At 33.1% G+C, this 19,066-nt stretch overlaps 1 protein-coding gene across 1 annotated transcript; it reads right to left on the reverse strand.

Annotated features, from left to right (window-relative positions):
- Window positions 1-726: 726 nt before the first annotated feature.
- On the reverse strand, window positions 727-12,361 carry LOC129943009 (acyl-CoA synthetase short-chain family member 3, mitochondrial). The gene is made up of 8 exons (XM_056052214.1): window positions 12,087-12,361; window positions 8,490-8,797; window positions 8,268-8,412; window positions 1,973-2,821; window positions 1,757-1,902; window positions 1,369-1,591; window positions 1,168-1,290; window positions 727-1,095 (listed from the first exon to the last, which is right to left on the reverse strand). Exons 1-8 carry the CDS (start codon window positions 12,121-12,123, stop codon window positions 932-934), a joined length of 1,995 nt encoding a protein of 664 aa, XP_055908189.1. The 5' UTR covers window positions 12,124-12,361; the 3' UTR covers window positions 727-931.
- Window positions 12,362-19,066: the final 6,705 nt, after the last annotated feature.

The raw sequence follows: 19,066 nt of genomic DNA on the forward strand, positions 1-19,066 counted from the left end.
CTTAAACCTTGATATTTTATGTAACCATAAATGTTTTTCATTTAAAAAAAATGAAACACTGTGCAAACAAAAAATTAGTGATCTTAGCAGTTTTATGATTTTTCTAAAAGTGTTTCAAAAGATTGATTACAAAGAACAGCTTATTTATTTTTTTAAATGTCTGGTTACCAATCTGATGATACTTTTTGCGTTGTTGGAGTTTTTGACAGATGTCAACTTATTTATGCTCAATTTAGTTTTTTTTCACCTTATTTCTGACTATTTATATTTCGACTTGTTTTATTTATTTGGCTTAAAAAATAAATAATTATTTATAACAAGGGTATTCTTTAAAAAATTAACACAGAGGTAAATTCTGAGTTTTCGAGTTCAATCGTTGTGAAGATTTGTATTTTTTGAGCTAGGCTTTTGATGTTTTATTAAACGATATAGAATGTAAAAATGCGTTTCACTAGGTTAATAGTAACTGCAACAAAGACCGCGAGAAATCTAAAATTATATTTTTGTTTATTAAATTGGAAAGTTGTTTCTGACTTGTTTTTGCAAATTGTTCTTTTTGATTAAAAATTTAATTATAGGCAGGCAAGGACACGTTTGTTTTTTACGTAACTGCGTTAACTTTATAGTAAAGTTATATTAAAATCACTTGAAACATAAATTATTCTTGTATGCTTACTATTCGCTAATTGATGATAAAATGCATGTTTAATTAAATAAAAACCATAGCAGTTTTTTTTCAAAAACTTACGTTTTTGCTTTTTATTTATACATACATACATAAGCTTACTTATCTACGAAAATGCAACATAGTAATAACTAATTTATTTTAATAAAACAATATCTCAGAAAAATCAACATTAATCGAAACCTATTGACAATACAAATTATTTATTACAATTATAAATAAAAACAAACAAAATCCAAACATTTCCTATGTTTTAACTGATACAACAGGTTCTGGTGTATTCATAGCATAGCCAAGTTCCTGCAAAGCACGACGGATATCAACAAAAACGCTTGGATCTTCAATAGTCGCTGGCAATACAACTAACTTATTCTTAGCAAAATCAGCCATTGCTTTTCGCATCGTTTTTCCTTAAAAAAAACACACCGATTTAGAACCATGACCATGTTTTCTGTAAATGTTCAAAGATTATACTAACTTACCAGAACGAGTCCTTGGTAATGCATTCACAGGAGCAACAAGTCTAAACGAAGCAATAGGTCCAATTACGTCTCGAATTATTGATATAATTTCACCACAGATTTTAGCGCGAGGCTTAGTTGTACCTTAAATAATTTTAAATACAATTTACAAAACGTCTAAATCTCTTTTGGTAAATTGTCTCCATCTAGAATTTTACTTACCATTCTTTGTAATGTACAAACATAAAGGCACTTGACCTTTGGTGTTTTCAGGAACTCCAAAAACAGCAGCATCAGCGATATCTGGATGACGCAATACGGCGTCTTCTAGGCTGGAGGTAGAAATACGATGACCAGCAACATTGATAACATCATCGTCACGAGCAGTTACATAAACATATCCATTTTCGTCAATGTAACCAGCATCCATGGTGTCGTAGAAATTCTAAAAAACAACAAATACGCTTTGAGCTTTGATAGCAAAAAGTTTTTGAAAACAAAAAAACTTAAACAAATATCTTAAGTTATTTCCTTTATACATTAATAATAAGTCGTGTGAAACAATCCAAACACGAAGTTTTATTAATTTAGTGTTGTGAATTAGACTTACCGGAAACTTCTTAAAATAGATGTCTTCGAAGAGCTCGTCGTTCCTATACAAGGTTGACATATTGCCCGGTGGTAAAGGTAGCTTCAATGCAATCCTTCCAAGCTGCATCGGTTTACATTCTGTACCATCAGACTCCAGTATACGAACTGAAATTGATAACAATATTTAACAAAATCAATCGTTTATTTTCTCCATTTTCAAAACCACTGAACTTACTATCATATCCGACGAATGGCAAACCAGTTGTATATTTTGGAGGACTGAGATTATGCCCGAAATCAACACAAGTTGCCGTTATTGCCGATCCAGTTTCTGTTTGCCACCAATTGTTCAGAATTGGAACTTTGAAGATATTTTCCATCCAAGTCTTGGTTTCAATATCACAATGTTCACCAGCTATAAATATCGTTCGCAAGGACTTCAAACTATACTTGCGGCCGTATTTAATTTCAGGATCAGCTCGTCGAATAACGCGAAAAGCCGTCGGCACTGACATCAAAGCATTGACTTTATGCTGTTCGATAATTCGAAAATATTGACCTGGATCTGGAGTACGGTCAGGTTTTCCTTCATACATTACACTCGTTACACCGCACAAAAGAGGTCCATAGCAAATATAGGAGTGCCCGACAACCCATCCAAGATCAGATGCAGACCAGCATGTATCTCCAGGTTGAAGGCCGTAGAGCTTTTTCATTGTATAAGTTAATGCTACCAAATGTCCACCGATAGGACGTTGAACACCTTTTGGACTTGCTGTAGTGCCAGACGTGTACAAAATGTAAAGAGGATCATTTGCCTCAACTGGTACACAGTCGATCGGATCAGCTAAATTTTGAACTGTAGTCCAAAGGATGTCTGTCTTACTATTGATAACAGTATATGCAACGTTGTCTCTTTGAAAGACAATATTGCACAAGGGCTTCCAGGAAGAAGCATTCACAGCGTTATGTAGAATGTCTAAATAGTGAATAATTTTTCCCGGTTCGACCCCACAATTAGAAGTTATAATGACCTTGGGCTCAGCATGTTCGATGCGCGTACGAAGTTCACTTGCAGCAAAACCTGCAAAAAAAATCAAGTTTAAATTATTAAGTCTAGTCAAATCCATAAAAAAAATTGTTTACGAAATTGACAACCCAAACAATTTTTTTGATTTGATGTCTTAAAAGAACCGAGAAGGAATATCTCACTAATTATTGTACAGATCTATTGGTTGGGATGGTTCAGACGACAAAAGGGACTTGAAGGTCGGGCAAGTTTCTAGTATCTGATTGGACAGCTGTCAATAAATTGCCTTCCAACTAAGACAACTTGCTTTAGGCTTTGTTAAAAAAGTTGTCAGTTGATTTTTTTTAATAACTAAAAATAACTGAATTGTAGCTTACCTGAGGAGTGTTTTGTGGACAATTATGTTTTTTTTAGTTATTGCATGATTAACAGAAAGTAGAGGTTCGTAAAATAAAGTTCCGAATTTGAAGTTTATGACACTTTACCAGATAACTTGGTCTTAATTTACGTTCTGCTCATTGACAACGGAGTTCGTGTTCTGGTTATCAGATCAAAAATTTCTTAAACTTGTCATTTGATCCATTTCAATTTTATTAATGTTTGCATCTTATAACGAGAAAAAGAAACACAAAACGCTCCGCCTGTCGATTTGTTTTGCTTTAGGTTTTGTTAAAAAAGTTGTCAGTTGAATTCTTTTTTTTTAAATAAATAAAAATAAAGAAATTTTTAGTGGAAAACCAATTTTTACCAAATTTTATTAATAATTTATAAAAGTTTTTATATTTTATGTAAACAAATTACAGATTGGATTTTTCTAAGAAAATAAAGCACAGAACGAGATCGTTTGAAGTCAATACCTTCATTAATTCACGAGATATTAAGAATCGAACACCAATTTTTACCAATTCTGCGATTTTAATTTGTATGAGAAAAATTGGCTGTTGGATTTTTATAAACATTTTACTGAATATCGCAAACAAAACAAATTAGCTTAAACACAATATTTTCAATTTTTGAAAAGATAAATGAATCGAAAATCAATTTTTATTTTATTTTAGTAATGTTCTTTAGGTTTTATTTTTTTGTAAAAATGCAAATTCGATTTTTCTCAAAATTTTAACGAATGGTAAAAACTATATTCTTTATAAAATGAAATTAGTTTAGAAGCTTATATCTTTAATTTTTAAAAAGATATTTAAGTCGAAAAAATACAATTGTTTTTTTAGGTTTTTATTTTTTGTACATAACTGTAGATTCGATTTTTCTCAAAGTTTTACCTGATATCAAAAACGTTGTTATTCGTTGCATACAATTATTTTGGAGATATTATCGTTTTTTCTTCGTAAAGTATTGGAGTTGACAAGTATTTTGTATTTATAAACAAAACCCTTAGTTTTTATTAGTTTGGTATCAGTCACAATATATATATGTAAGTTATATACAATTTAATTCAAGTCGCTAGCGTAACTGGTTCGAGAGATATTTTGGGTTAAACCCAAAAAGTTTAAAACTGCTATGGTAAAAAACCACCCAAGCAATTTTTTGTAAAATAACTTCTGCTTCTTTCTGCATTATTATCCGTATAACAAATGTTATTTTAAGTTGATATCTACACTGGTTCTGAGATATGGACGACGAAAAAGCTTTCCGAACGAACGGACGTACAAACGTACGTATACACGCACACACATACATCTATCTAAAAAATCTTATTTTTTAGGCTCTTATTAGGATCTTAGGTTAGTTTAGGTTATAGTGGCTGTCCAAGATGGAAACGGACACACTTAGGCCAGTTTAATGGCCCATTGTGATACCACATGAATCTTGAGGCTTCCTCATAAGCTCAAAGGAACCAGCTTGAGTCCCTTACGAAACGTGAGAGGCTGATTATACCGATATTATTTAGATCGTTAAAGAAGAATTCTCCTAGGTAATACTTGCGTTTTCGAGCTAGAGCAGGGCATGTGCAGAGAAGATGAAGAACCGTTTCTTCCTCTTCGTCGTCCATACAGCTTCTGCAAAAGTCATTTGAGAATACGCCTAGTCTCGTGGCGTGCTTGCCTATTAGACAGTGTCCGGTTATGACACCTATTATCGAGCTTATATGCGATCTGCTTAGAGAGAGCAAGCACCTTGAACGTTTTAAATCCAGTGTTGGCCAGATGTTTTTTGTGGCTTGACACGTGGTGATGTTGTTCCACCTGGAGCCTGCCCTCCTCGCAGCGTCTTGCATTGGCAACAGTTTACAAGTAGCGATTGTACTTGCCAAACGTAGTAGCATGGGCTGTACTGTACCGTTCCTAGCGAGTTCATCTGCCTTACAGTTACCTGGAATGTCTCTATGGCCCGGCACCCAGAATATTAAACTGTTGCGCCATCTCCATTTGAGATGATCGACAGTTATGGACTGTTATAGAGTTTGTAGAGAAAGAGTCCAGAGATTTGATAGCGGCCTGGCTGTCAGAGAAAATACGGATATCAGATGTTGGTATCACGTTTACTTTGAGCCAAGACAAGACTTCCTTAATCGCCAAAAGTTCCGCCTTGAACACGCTACAATGATTGGGAAGGCGGAATGAGAGACTTAATTTCAGTCGTTCAGAGTATACACCTCCACCAACCCCTTCTTTGGTTTTTGACCCAACTGTGTAAAAGTGGATTGACTCATCCTCCAAGAATGTCCTATCCTCCCAAAAAGCTCTGGTAGGTATAGAAATCTGGAAGTTTCTGTCGAATTGTAGTTGGGGGATGGTGGTGTCTGTGTGCTTTGGAATTGATTCTAAGTACCTTAGAATTACGGAGTGGCCAATGTTGTTGTTAGTCCACTGCGACGAAGCATTGAGGCGAATATCAGAGCTTGCAGCTATTTGTTTGCTAAATATGTCAAGAGGTGTAAGGTAGAGCAAGGTGTCCAGTGCCGCAGACGGAGTCGTGCGAAGCGATCCGCTTATACATAGGCAGGCTGAACGTTGGACTTTATTGAACTTATCCCTGTTTATACCTTTCTCTAAAGCAGTCCACCATACTGCCACACCGTACGTTAAAATCGGTCTGATTACCGATCTGTATAGCCAATGCGTGATTCTGGGTTGTAAACCCCATTTATTATCAATAGCTTTTTTGCAAGAAAAGAGAGCTACAGTAGCTTTTTTGACTCTTTCCTGTACGTTGCGTTTCCAATTTAGTTTTTTGTCTAAGACAAGACCTAGGTATTTAGCCTCGTCTGAGAATTTTAATTGGATTCCTTTAATATAAGGACGGTTGACAAATGGAATTTTGTATCTCCTCAAAAATAAGACCAGATCGGTTTTGTGTGGGTTAACACCCAGTCCACACCGATCAGCCCAAAGTATTAGTCTGTCTAAGGCATTTTGTAAGCGTTCTTTTAGGATATTAAGATATTAAGATTCCCTAAACTGCTATAGCAACGTCGTCCGCATAGGCTATCACTCTGAAACCCTCCACATCCAGACTAGTTAGGATTTCATTCACCACTAGGTTCCAGAGTAGAGGGGATAGAACACCACCTTGCGGTGTCCCTCTACTAACGAATCGTCTGCTAGAAGGGTTGCCCAGTTTTGAGTTAATTATTCTGCTAGTAAGCATTAAATGAATTAACTCCCGAAGCGAACTCTCTACATTTAGAGATGTCAGTGCAGATGTGATTGCAGATGTGTCCACGTTGTTAAAGGCACCTTCGATGTCAAGGAAAGCAACCATAGTGAACTCTTTATGATGGAGGGAATATTCGAGGGTGCGTACTAAATTGTGTAACGCTGTTTCCATTGATTTACCTTTACAGTAGGCATGTTGAGACGAAGACAGAAGTCTTGTATCGATACGTGCCCTTAAATGGGTATCAATCAATCTTTCCAGGGTCTTAAGAAAGAATGATGATAGACTTATAGGTCGTAGATCTTTAGGATTGACTTATGAGCATTTACCTGCTTTAGGTATAAAAACAACTTTAACTTCTCTCCATGCCGAGGGACTTTGAAACGTCGAGAAATTTTGAAATTTGAATTAGAAAAATCAGACCGATTATAATAACTTTCTATGGGAACTTAATTAATCTAAATATCAAGCGGTTAAGGACCTCCTAAAGTCATTAAAGTAAAAAGATAACTTCTTATCCTGTCTGTCGATTTGTCTTGCTTAAAAGTTTGTAGGTTTATGTGTTGGGTTAAAAAAGTTGTCAGTTGAATTATTCTTAAAAATTTTAAAAATTCCCACAATATCTTTGATTAAGTTTCAAAATCTAGTTTTCTTAAAAACATTTTTAGTCGAAAACAAATTTTCACCAATTTTATTAGCATTTCCAAAATTTTTACAAATTGCATGAATGAAATTAATTTGAGAGATATCAAGAACCGAACATTAATTTTTAAAAAATTTGCGTACTTTTTTTTGTAGATTTTATTTTTTTTATGGAAAAATGGACTGTTGGATTTTTATTAAAAAAAAACTGAATATCGAAAACAATATTTCCTGTGAAATAAAGTAAGTTTCAAGACAATATTTTTGATTTTTGAAAAGCTATTTGAGTCGAAAGTAATTTCTTACCAACATTTTTACTAAAAGTATTGTATTTTTTAATTTTTTTGTGCAAAACAAACTGTCAATTATATTTTCTCAAAATTTTACTGAATATTGACAACAATATTTTCTAAAAGATAAAAGTAGTTTAAAGCCAATTTCTCAAAGTTTTGAAAAGATATTTGAGTCGAAAACCAATTTTTACCAACTTTTATTAAGTTTTTTGTTTAGTTTTTTTATTTTTTGTAAAAAAAAAACTGTCAATTCGATTTTTTTAAACATTTTTCGAATGTTGAGAACAATATTTCTTATAAGTTAAAATAAGTTTGAAGCCATAATCTCAAATTATTGAAAAGATATTTGAGTCGAAATTCAATTTTTACAAACTTTGAGTAATGTTTTTTTAGGTTTTTATTTTTTTCAAAATTTTACCAGATGTTAAAATTGTTATTTTTCGTTGCACAAAATTGGTTTGGAGATGAAATCATTTTTTTTCGTAAAATTTTCGAGGTGACAATTTGTTTGTTCAGATTTTTGAATTATAAAAAAACGTTATTTGGATGTTTTTCCAAAAATATACTGGTTTGGTATCAAGTTACAATATATGATATGAAATTTAATTCAAGTCTCTACCGTCATCGGTTCGTGAGATAGGGTTAATCAAAATGTTCACCTTTTTTTTAAAGTGTTATTGTAAAAAAAAAAACCACTCAATTTTCTTGAGAGCCTTTTCTGCATCTTTGTGCATTATTATTTGTATAACAAAAATTTATTTGAAGTCGATTTTCTTCTGGTTCTTAAGCTTTGGACAACGAAGAAAAAGTAGCGAACGTACGCACAGACATCGTTCTAAAATAATTTTATTTTTACTCTAGAGACCTTGAGTCGGGATATTTCAAAATTCTCAATTCGACAAATCGGACCCATTACAAGAACTTCATATGGTAAGTTAAAAAGAACTCACCTCCAAAGACAACTGAGTGTACTGCTCCAAGACGAGCAGTGGCCAACATAGCTATAATAGCTTCTGGAATCAATGGCATATAAATGACAACTCGATCACCTTTGTTCACACCTAATTTATGCATTCCACCAGCCAGTAAAGTTATCTTTAATAAATTAAAATTATTTTAATATTTTTTTTTGTAATTTGAGAACGTATGTAGGATATATGTATATCACTTACCTCATCATACAATTCCTGATAGGTCACTTGCCTGATGGTATTAGTTAGTGGACTGTCATGAATAAGAGCCACTTGATTTCCACGACCTTCAGCTAGGTGTCTATCTACAGCATTGTAACATGCATTTATGTAGCCCCCAGAATACCATTTTGTGTATGGTGGGTTGCTGTTGTCCATAACTTTTTCCCATTTTGTATGCCAATCCAAGGCATTGGCAGCTTCACCCCAAAATTCTTCGGGATCTTTTATTGACTTGTTATAGATTTCAAGAAAAACAGGATCATGGACATCTGGAATTCGTGATGGACCTACAAATTCAAAGAAAAAGAAAATTTAAATGCTTAAGCTATGTTTATACATATATCGTTTTTTTTTTAGGTGACATTGGGTGGTTGGTAAATGAACAAAAAATTGACTATACGACTTGGTGAACTATTCGGAGTAGACGAATTGAAAACTGCCGAAAATCGTATTAATATTTTGATAAAGTGGGGATGCGGTGGGGCTCAGCAAAAGCAGTATAAACAGAAATTTGTTTTGGCGGAGGGCCATACGGATGAAAGTTTATTAAGTATTCCAATGGTGCCTATTCAAATGAATTTTAGTTCTTCAAAAGGAATAATAATTGTTTGGCAAAATACATCTCCTTCATCTACAAGATATTGTCGTCCAATCAAATTTGTTTTTGCCAAAGAGTCTACTGAATTAATCTCTCAAGAAGTTAATTCAATCCAGCAAGAAATAACAGATTTTTCTCCAGTTCCTATCCGAAATTGCGAACAAAATTTTCTTGTCGAATCTTCGTTTATGCTTACAATGATAGACGGTAAAATATGTACTGCACTTTCATCTATGACTTCGTCTTCTCAAACGTGCTTCATGTGTGGAGCGAAAAAAGTGAGTTAAATAAAACTTCCGTGATATTAAATAAAACTGTCGTTGATCAAAGATCTCTGACCTTTGGAATGTCTCCGCAACATTCATGGATCCGTTTTATATAGTGCTTATTACATGTAGCGTATAAGCTTCCTATTATGACCTAGCAAGCTCGAAGACCGAAAAATAAAGCCAAAGTGGCTAAAGTAAAAAAAAAATATTTAACAGAGGTTTAGAAGTGAAATGGGGTTGTTTGTAGACATGCCAACGCAACAAGCAGGTAATTAGAATGATGGTAATACTGCCAGACGGTTCTTTCGAGCAGCTGAAAAGAGTTCAGAAATTACAGGTCTAAACAAAGAATTAATTGAGTGATTTCACATTATTTTGGAAGCTTTAGGAAGTGGATTTCCAAGAAAGGAAGATGCTTTTGAAGGTTCTATTATTGCAACAAGAACTTTATATTTAAATGAATACCCTTGGTATATAATGCCATTTAGCTCAAGAAGCCAGAAATAAGGACACGAGGAAATTTATAGAGCTTGTTACTAGAAAAAACGTTGAGAGTAGATACAAATACAGATCTTTTCAATCGTCTTTTAATTTCGTCTGATTCATTTATTGCAACCTTACGTCACAATCCTATTCGAATTCGAGGTATTAATTATTGAGGAGCAAGAACCTTTTATCGACGGATATGAAAGTGGATGACAAAGTCTATAAGTGCATTTATGTATTATTATCTGTGCTATTAATGCAATAATGTAAAAACAAGTAAATAAAAAAAGCTCCAAAGAGAACCTTTTGGCAGTACGAGAAGCCAACTGGGACGGTCTCAATAATTTCATCAGGATATTTAACTGGTCCCTATGCTTCTTCGGTAGCTACGCAGACTCCAGTGCAGATATGATTTCTAGTATGATTCATCTGGGAATGGAAACCTTTATCCCGAGTAGGGTTAAAAGTATAAAACCCAAGGTTAAATAATGGTTCGATTCGAGCTGCAAAGAGATTGTCAAGAAGAAAGAGTTGAGCTTAGATTGTTTTAAAGCCAACCCAACTGAGGGAAACCGGAAAAGGTTTAAGCAAGCCAGTGCCTATATTGGAAGGACCAAATTTTTACATGACTACAAATTACGGCGAAAAATATTGCAAAATCCCAAAGGCAGTAAGAATTTTTGATCATTCGTGGAAAAACATGAGGAATTCTTCTTCTTCCTCGGTTCCTACGCTTTTTGTCAATGACACTCCTTTAGTTAGCTCTGCTGATAAAGTCAACTTATTTGCAAGGCAGTATGCCGAAAATTCCACCTTACCAGATAGTATCATGGTCCCCAGTTTTTGAACATGTAAATGATTCTATGGAACCAATCTTTTTTCGTACTCGAAGTGTGGCGAGGGTCCTTAAAGATCTCAACATTCATAAATCCGCTAGCCTAGCTGGTATCCCCGCTATTATTCTGAAGAGGTGTTGCCACTGCGTAAGCTTTTCCACCTATCCTAGTCTTTTGGGCTCGTTCCGAGTAGATGGAAAACTGCATTTGTTCAGCCAATCCCTGGTGATCTCATGGCTCATCTCACCGAACATTGGAACAAATCTTTACATCGTTTTGGAGAAAGCAAGATTATTGCACTTGATATTTCAAAAGCATTTGAGAAAGTCTGGCATTTTGCTCTTTTATCGAAAATTCGTGCTTTTGGTATTGACGAATCTCTTCTTCGTTAGATAAGAATTTTTTTCTCGAACCGTTCAATACAAGTTGTTTTGGGCGTATTGAAGTCTGAAACCCATAATATAAATGCTGGTGTACCCCAGGGCTCCGTTTTGTCTTCGACCCTTTTCTTTATTTTTATAAATGATCTCCTGTCTGCAACTTCTAATCCAATTCATTGTTTCGCTGACGAAAGCACTCTTAGCTTTTCATATTCGTTTCCGGACTCACAACCCTTCCCTTTCCCTTTGGATTTGGAACTGCAACGGCAAAATATGATAAGCTCATTAATTTCCAACCTACACAGCATTGTACAATAGGGAATAAAAAACCCCGTGGAATTTAATGCTTCGAAAACCCAATGCTGTCTTCTATCGTTAAAGCGAGTTATACTGCTCTTGTTATTAAATACCGTATAGGTCGGAATTTGATGAGCTTATCACATCCGAAGAAGAGGGATGTGAGTCTTAAACGAATATGAAAAGGTAAGAGGAGGTATTAATGAGTGTTTTCATGACTTTGGAAAGTAGGGTCGTAAGTGCAATCGTCCGATAATTAGAGGGGAGGGGGGAATTCAATTATATAAAAAGAGAATCTGAGCTTTTTAAGTTGGCACTATTATGTACATATTTTTAAAAATTTAAACAAAAGCATTCGAATATTTTATTCAATTTTATGAAACCTCAGTAAGTCTTTTGAATTCAGACGTTTCAATTGCGTTGAACCATGACGCTGCTAATTTTGAACAGCTATCGTACGCAAAACTTTTTTCATCCTAATTTGAAGAAAAATAGCTCAGTGTTCCTTCCTTTTAATAACACATTTTCATTCAATAATCTTAAAATTGAGATAAATTTTTTGACAAAATCTTCATCGATATAACTTTGTGATATGTGATTTAGTTGTTACTGTAAAAATATTTGTTTCTTATAATATTGCTATGCAAAACGTTCGATTTTATGAATTAATGGAGTTTTTCGTCTAAAACTATTTTTTCACAAATCCTTACTGCTCTTTTTAGGCTGTTGTCGCTTTGGATTCTCCATTCCGATGGTTTAAAATTATATTAACTTTATTTATTTTTATTCAAAATAAATACAATACACTTTTATAATAACACTGTTACAATTTTTTGAAATATTATGAATTTATTCACTTCTCAACTTTTTATAGTTGATTAATTTGCAAAAAAAAGAAACCTTCGATTTCACCAACAGCTAACAGATTTCTTGTTATGAACCTTTTTGATGGGGTAACTTCAGTGAACTAATTTCCAAAATATCTATTCTGCCTTAGTCTATGCGTTCGAATAATATAAATACCGGGTTAGATTTGCACTTTGGTGACATTGATCGCATACGAGCTATATAACCTAGGTGTAAAGAAAAGGACAGTTGCAAGGGTGGTGCGATGTAGGTATAGTAAATTTTCCAAGTGAAATAAAAAATTTGAATTTTTTCGAATTAATTTCGATCACTTACCTGCGATGAATATACTTTCCTATATTATTTTTTTACTTATGCACACACGCATCATACATATGTATATAAGTCAATCGATTTGAGTTGTTTAAATGACTTAAGGTTGATTATTGGTTTTATTGTTTCTTATGTTAACTTATGCTTTGCCTATAGATCCACGAATGTCTCAAGAATACGCACTACTTGAACTATGTAATGAACACAAATTGTTTACAGGCTCCTTTGAAGATACATAGATACATTTTTACCTAGGGGCTACACGAGTAGCAATTTCTTACACCTCATTGCTCAATTCGCTATCAATGATTCAGCAACATCAAGTCTAGAAGCTAGTAAATTGAAAAACAGTATTTGTAGTCCTCTTCGTATAACAAGAGTAAGTCTTTTAAACGTCATCCAAAAAACAGGTGTTTTTTTAAAAGTATAAAACATAAAGTTGGCTACACTATTTTAACTAACAGCAATTTTGTCAGCTGTCAAGTGATTTATTTGCATGGAGTAATCCAGAACGACAAATTTGATCTTAAATTGAAAATCAATTTATTTTTCCCATGGAATGCAAACGCATTGCAAATTTGTGTTTTGACAGATCTAGATCAAGAAAAAAATGATTTTTGTTTGAAATTTCAACATAAATACACTGAGGTCTTAACAACGCAATTTTTTTGAAAATCGTTATTCTTTTGAATCTAAGCCAATTTTGTTCAGTGATCAAGCTCACTTTTATTTGAATGGATATGTCAATAAACTTAATTAAAGTGTTCGGAGTGATGATAATCCTGAATTGTATGAGACACCGTTCCATTCATAAAACCTGACTGTGTGGTGAGCTTTATGGGTTGATGCAATAATTGGTCCTTTTTCTAGTACTTTTTTTAAAACGATACTGGCCTGAACATTACATTCTATGGTGAGCGCTATAGATACGTGATCACTGACTTTTTCGGTCATCAATTCAACAACCATGCTATGCAAGTGGTTGGCGGCACAACATGTCACAAAGCTCGTGCCACAATCGATTTATCGAAGGAAACGTTTAGAAACAGCATAGCTATGCCATAAATTTGGCCTCCAAACTCGTGCAAATTGACGCCGCTAAACTATTTTCAATTAGGATATGTGAAGCCGCTAGCCTATACCGATATTTTTAATGTTTACTTATTTATAAACCATTACATTAAATGTGTTAATTATAAACAAACATACAAAGCTTAAAAAGTTTAAGTGTATTTCAGTTCAAGCTCGAGAATTGTTCAAAACAAATATTTTGGAACCTTCTGTTCTCGTTTCTAGACCTCATATGTCTAGGAAGATTATTCCACAGTCTGACAGCATAAACAAAAAGTTACCACGCATGAATGGACAATAATTAAGTCTATCTATCTAGATAACTTGGAATCTTTTTAACAATCAAATTGAAAAGTAAAATACAACACCGTACTTGAAGAAAGCTTCCAGGTTACAGTGACTTAACCAACTTTTGTTTAGTAGGATAGAATTTATCCTCTGATCGAAGCATAAATCTTTGACACAACAGTATCGACTTAGGTATCCCAAATTAGTCTATTGTTAAAGATCAATCCTAAGTTTTTGACTTGTGTAACATAATCAATTATGGAATTATCTAATATAACAGAAGGAATGTTTTCATATTTTTTTTTCAGAATTAATGTCTGAAACACAAACACGCTTCAGCTTCGCCTGAAGTTTACGAGTTCAGCCATAGGAATTCAATGCATGCTATCACAATGAAGCTTCGACCTCACGTTTTATTTGACAATCCTAAGGAAATAACGTTATGTTACGTAATTCGACTTCAAACGGAAGCTCTAGATCAAATTTGCTGAACATTTGCTTAGTATGACAGCTCAACAGCTGTAAAAAAGTCAACAAACAAAATACATTTGCTTTTAGAGGGATTCCCATTGGTTATTATAGGCTGTGTAAGCTACTTCCGCGATAAATTTGTTTTTTTCGATTTCAAAACTCATATTTTTTTTATTTTGAGAAAAAATAACAGCTGCTGATGACAAAAGTGCCATTTTAGAAATGTCATAATGGAATTGTCATTCAAAGCAACCTCGGAGCAAGCCCAACGTAATGCAGACGAAGCTGAAGCTGACGCGTGTTTGTGTTTCAACCATAAATGTCAGTTCGTTATGGGTCGTAGATCAATGTTTATTTAATCCTTAATCATGCTCTCAGAAAAACTAATACAAGTAGGTATAACTAAACATCATCAGATTAGAGGTTAGGTATTGACGATAGGACAACGATAAAGACCCAAGAATTGATCCTTGAGGAACACCAGTATAAACAGGAAGGAACGAAGACAGTTTACCATTAAATAAGATACGGTTTGCATAATATTGGTTAAATATGAATAAATAAGGTTTTTAGTTACCAATGTTAAAGAAGTTTAAATCAGTAGTCAGTTTATCACAGAGAATTCACGCAATCAAATGCCTTCGAAAAGTCCAGAAAGGATATCACAGTAGAAAATTATGTGTCTAAAACCTGTCTTATGTCATTGGACACCTTATCCGAAGTTGACACGCAACTATGTCTACATCGGAATCCTGACTGCAAAGGTGTCAAGAGTTTTTTGTTTTTATAAGAAGAGGTAATTATAATTGTGTTGAAGAGGTAATTATAATTGTGTTGAAGATGTGAATGTGAGGAAGAAGAAGGAATGTTGGGATTTTTTTCGAAATTTAATTCAAGGGTTGTAAAAAACAAGGTCATGATATGAAAAGACAGGGATGGATAACTGACTGTAATATTTAAGTAAATTTTGATCACATCAATCAACAGTTGCTTCAATATAAAAAACAATATAGAGTCCAAGATAATTTATTGATTATTGAAGACAATTTGATGAAGTCATCGAAAATTGGACCTCTAGATTGAATTACGTCCGAGCCACATATGACAATCATGTGCCAGCAATCATATTTCAATTTAATGCCTGAAGATTATCTTTCGAATAAAATAAAAAGCATGTCAGTTAAAAAAAAAATCCAAAAATTGTATCAAAAATTTTAAAGTAATATTTTATCGAAAGAGTCAGTTGCATTCTAACCACAAATAATTCTGCATTCAACTTCTAGGAACTTATATAATCAGTTTACCCTTGATAGTACTTTAAGTAATAGGAATTCTTTCTCCAGCCGAATGTCATGTTTTATATTCAAAGCTCAATGTTAAACTTTGATTTTTTTTTATTTTTTCTTCAGGGTAGCTAAAACCGCTCTAGTGTACCTATGTAAATTATAAAGATAAACTTTACATTTAGAAACAAAATTATCTTACCTCTAAAAAATGAAACAAAGTTTGGAAAATTTGTTCAAAAATTAGTACAAAATAATGAATACAACAAATTGACAATCGTACAAATGTGCACACGATGAAATTAGTTAAACAAAAAAAAAAAACAAGAAAAAAAAACAAAACAAGTTGTTTGCCATAAATTTTGTCAGAGATATCTTATCATATCATATTGATTGTCCTTATTTATTATCGCTTATTGATCTTTACGCTCCTTCTAGAGAACTAAGAATTCGAACATTATTCCGGGAAAACGTTCATAGAATAAATTATGCGTTTAATGAGCCCATAACTCGCAGTGTTAGGGAGATTAATAATGTATCACTTAATATAGATTTTAATTTTCATTTGAGTCGAAACTCATTCAAAAATATGTTAAACTTGTACTTTTTAACAAATTGAATAATGTAATTAAATAATTGTAATTTTTTTTGTATATAGCTTTAATTTTATAATGATTCAACGAATATTTTAAAAACTTCATTTGTCTATTTGAGATTGTAAACTCTAATTGATATTAAATAAATAAATAAATAAATAAATAAAAGAATCTTTAAAGTTATTGAAAGATCGAAGGTTAATCATAAAGTAGCTGGGTCTTATTTTAGAGAAAAAAAAACTCAATTAGAAACGTAATATACAAGAAACAGTCAAAACAGCTACTCTCTTACGCGTTGGTTATACAGATGGATAAAAACAAATAGAGGGAATGGTTGAGGCGTGTACTCTGAACGACTAAAAATAAGTCTCCCATTCCGCCTTCAAAATCATTGTTGCGTTTTCCAGGTTTAACTGTTGGCGATAAGAGAAGTCTTGTCCTGGCTTAAATAAAAGCAGATATTAACATCTAATATCCGTATTTTCTCAGATAGTCTGGTCGCTATCAAATCTCTAGACTCTGTCTCTACAAACTCTATAACGGGCCATAGAGACATTTCAGGAAATTGTAAGGAAGATGAACTCAAGAGAAATGGTACAGTACAACCCATTCTACCACGTTTGGCTAATGCTGACATACCAATCGCTAATGCTTATTCAAGACGCTACGAAGAACGCGATCATAAGGTGGAATAACATCACCACGTGTTAGGTCACGAAAAACATCTGGCCTACACTAGATTTAAAGCGCTCAAGGTGCTTGCTTTCTGTAAGTAGATCGGTGTCATAAACAGGCACTGTCTAATAGGAAAGAACGCCACGTGGCTAGGCGTGTTCTCAAATGAATTTTGCAGAAGCTTTATAGATGAGGATAAGGATGAAATAGTTCTTCACCCCCTCTGTACACGCTCAAAAACGCAAGACTTATCTAGAAGAATTCTCCTATCACGATCTAAACAATCTTAATCATATTAACATAATAAGTCTTTTACGTTACGTAAGGGACTCAAACTGGCTTCATTGAGGTCGAAAGAAAGCCTCATAATTAATATGGTGTCACAATGAGCCAAAGTGTGTCTAACTCCATGACGGAAAGCCACATTAATCTAAGCTAACCTCTCTTCAAAAAATTCTGCATTAAACTTCTAGGAATTCCCACAATAAGTTTAACCATGAGATCAATTTAGAAAGTACTTCCACTTAAAAGGATTCTTTTTTCAGGCGAACGGCAAGAATGTTATATAGTCAATGTTTTTTTTTTTTATTAAAGGGTGTACAATTATATACATGAATAAACTCCAACCATAAAAACATCAAACTATATATCTTACCTCTAAAAAATTAAACAAATTTAATAAATTAATAAACAATGAATCCAACGAATTGACAATCAAAAAAATATATTACACAAGATCAAACTATTTAAGAAAACAAGATGATATAAAATTATAACACTAAAAGATCGAAGGCAACCTTATAATAGAAACTAAAGTGGGCCTTTACTTATAAAGATGGATATGTATTTTTTGTTAAACTTTAGGAATTCATTCATTTAAAAACCTTTTGTTGGCTTATTACCGAATTGACCTCTTCATATGGCCATGGCACACTTTAATAACCTGTGATAAGTTTTTAACGAATTGCTGAACATTTTTCAATAAACATTTGAGGGATGGTTGTAAAATAAGGTCAATAATTTTGAGTTAAAATAAATTAAAACTATTGTTTACTTTAATCTGACAAGAGATGTCAACAAAGCTGGAGGTAATAATCTATCCACATATGTACATGTCTACTGGTTAGATATCTACTCTTAGTACATATTTTATTCTCATAGTTCCTTTCAACTCTGTCATAATAAGTTCCAAAGAAATGGTTGAGGGTTTTAAGTAGATGTCGAACCACCAAATTTTTCTAAACTAATTCAAAATTTGTTTGTCCCCTCGTTCATTCATACGATTTTATACGTATGAATACGTTTATCTAATTTTATTATAATTTTACGTTTATCTAATTTTAATCCAAATCTGCTCGTCTTAAGGAATTTATCTAGCTTATGCTAGATATGTTTTATATATGGACTCGCAACTATTTATTACTTTTTTATGTATCAACGATTTTATAATAAAAATCGAAATACAAGCGTGTTTGTTTTACTTAGGTTTATTCTTTAATCACTTGAAGCCATACATATATACCAACCTTATTTTCAAAATCGGAAATAAAATTGCATTACCCGACTTTAATTTATTCAACAACTTCGACAAAAGGCACTAAGGGCGGTAGTTATCGAACCCCAATACAAAAATACGAGTTTTTTATTGGCACAGGGAAATGAGATATCTTGTGTTGGTGTGTTATAATTTAAAAATGGAAATACAAATGTACATAAGAAGTTGAAAACGATAGAGTCAGTAACTAACTATAACAATAATCAAGATGTGGGCTTAAACTAAAGAAAGGAAACAAACATTAGTATTTAATTTTTCAAGTATCAACTATAAAAATGTTTGAAAACTATGACCCTCAAGTTTTGGTATTGCTCAACAAGAATTGATGATTTAGTCGTATGTAAATGGTAATTTTCAAAACAAAGTGGTAAATGGTTCAATGTTACCATTATATGGTTGATAAATTCCAATGGCGTATCCAGGGGGGTCTTAGGGAATTTTTTTTCGATTTTCGTAGGAATTCTCTTGAATTCAAAACTTATCGTATTGCGTAATGGATATGCCCGCTGATATTTGTAATTATTTACTATAAACTTTGTTGCTAAAAATACTACTTTTAACTAAGGATTGTG

Source organism: Eupeodes corollae, chromosome 1, assembly GCF_945859685.1.
Source record: "Eupeodes corollae chromosome 1, idEupCoro1.1, whole genome shotgun sequence".
Classification (NCBI taxonomy): domain Eukaryota; kingdom Metazoa; phylum Arthropoda; class Insecta; order Diptera; family Syrphidae; genus Eupeodes; species Eupeodes corollae.

What these genes read in the sequence shown, in the direction of transcription:
- LOC129943009 (XM_056052214.1), bottom strand. Translation starts at nt 12,123, where the DNA reads ATGGAGAATCCAAAGCGACAACAGCCTAAAAAGAGCA. An exon ending in TCTATTTTAAGAAGTTTCCG is followed by an intron (nt 1,592 to 1,756) that starts GTAAGTCTAATT and finishes GTTGTTTTTTAG; the next exon opens with AATTTCTACGACACCATGGA. An exon ending in TTTGTACATTACAAAGAATG is followed by an intron (nt 1,291 to 1,368) that starts GTAAGTAAAATT and finishes AAATTATTTAAG; the next exon opens with GTACAACTAAGCCTCGCGCT.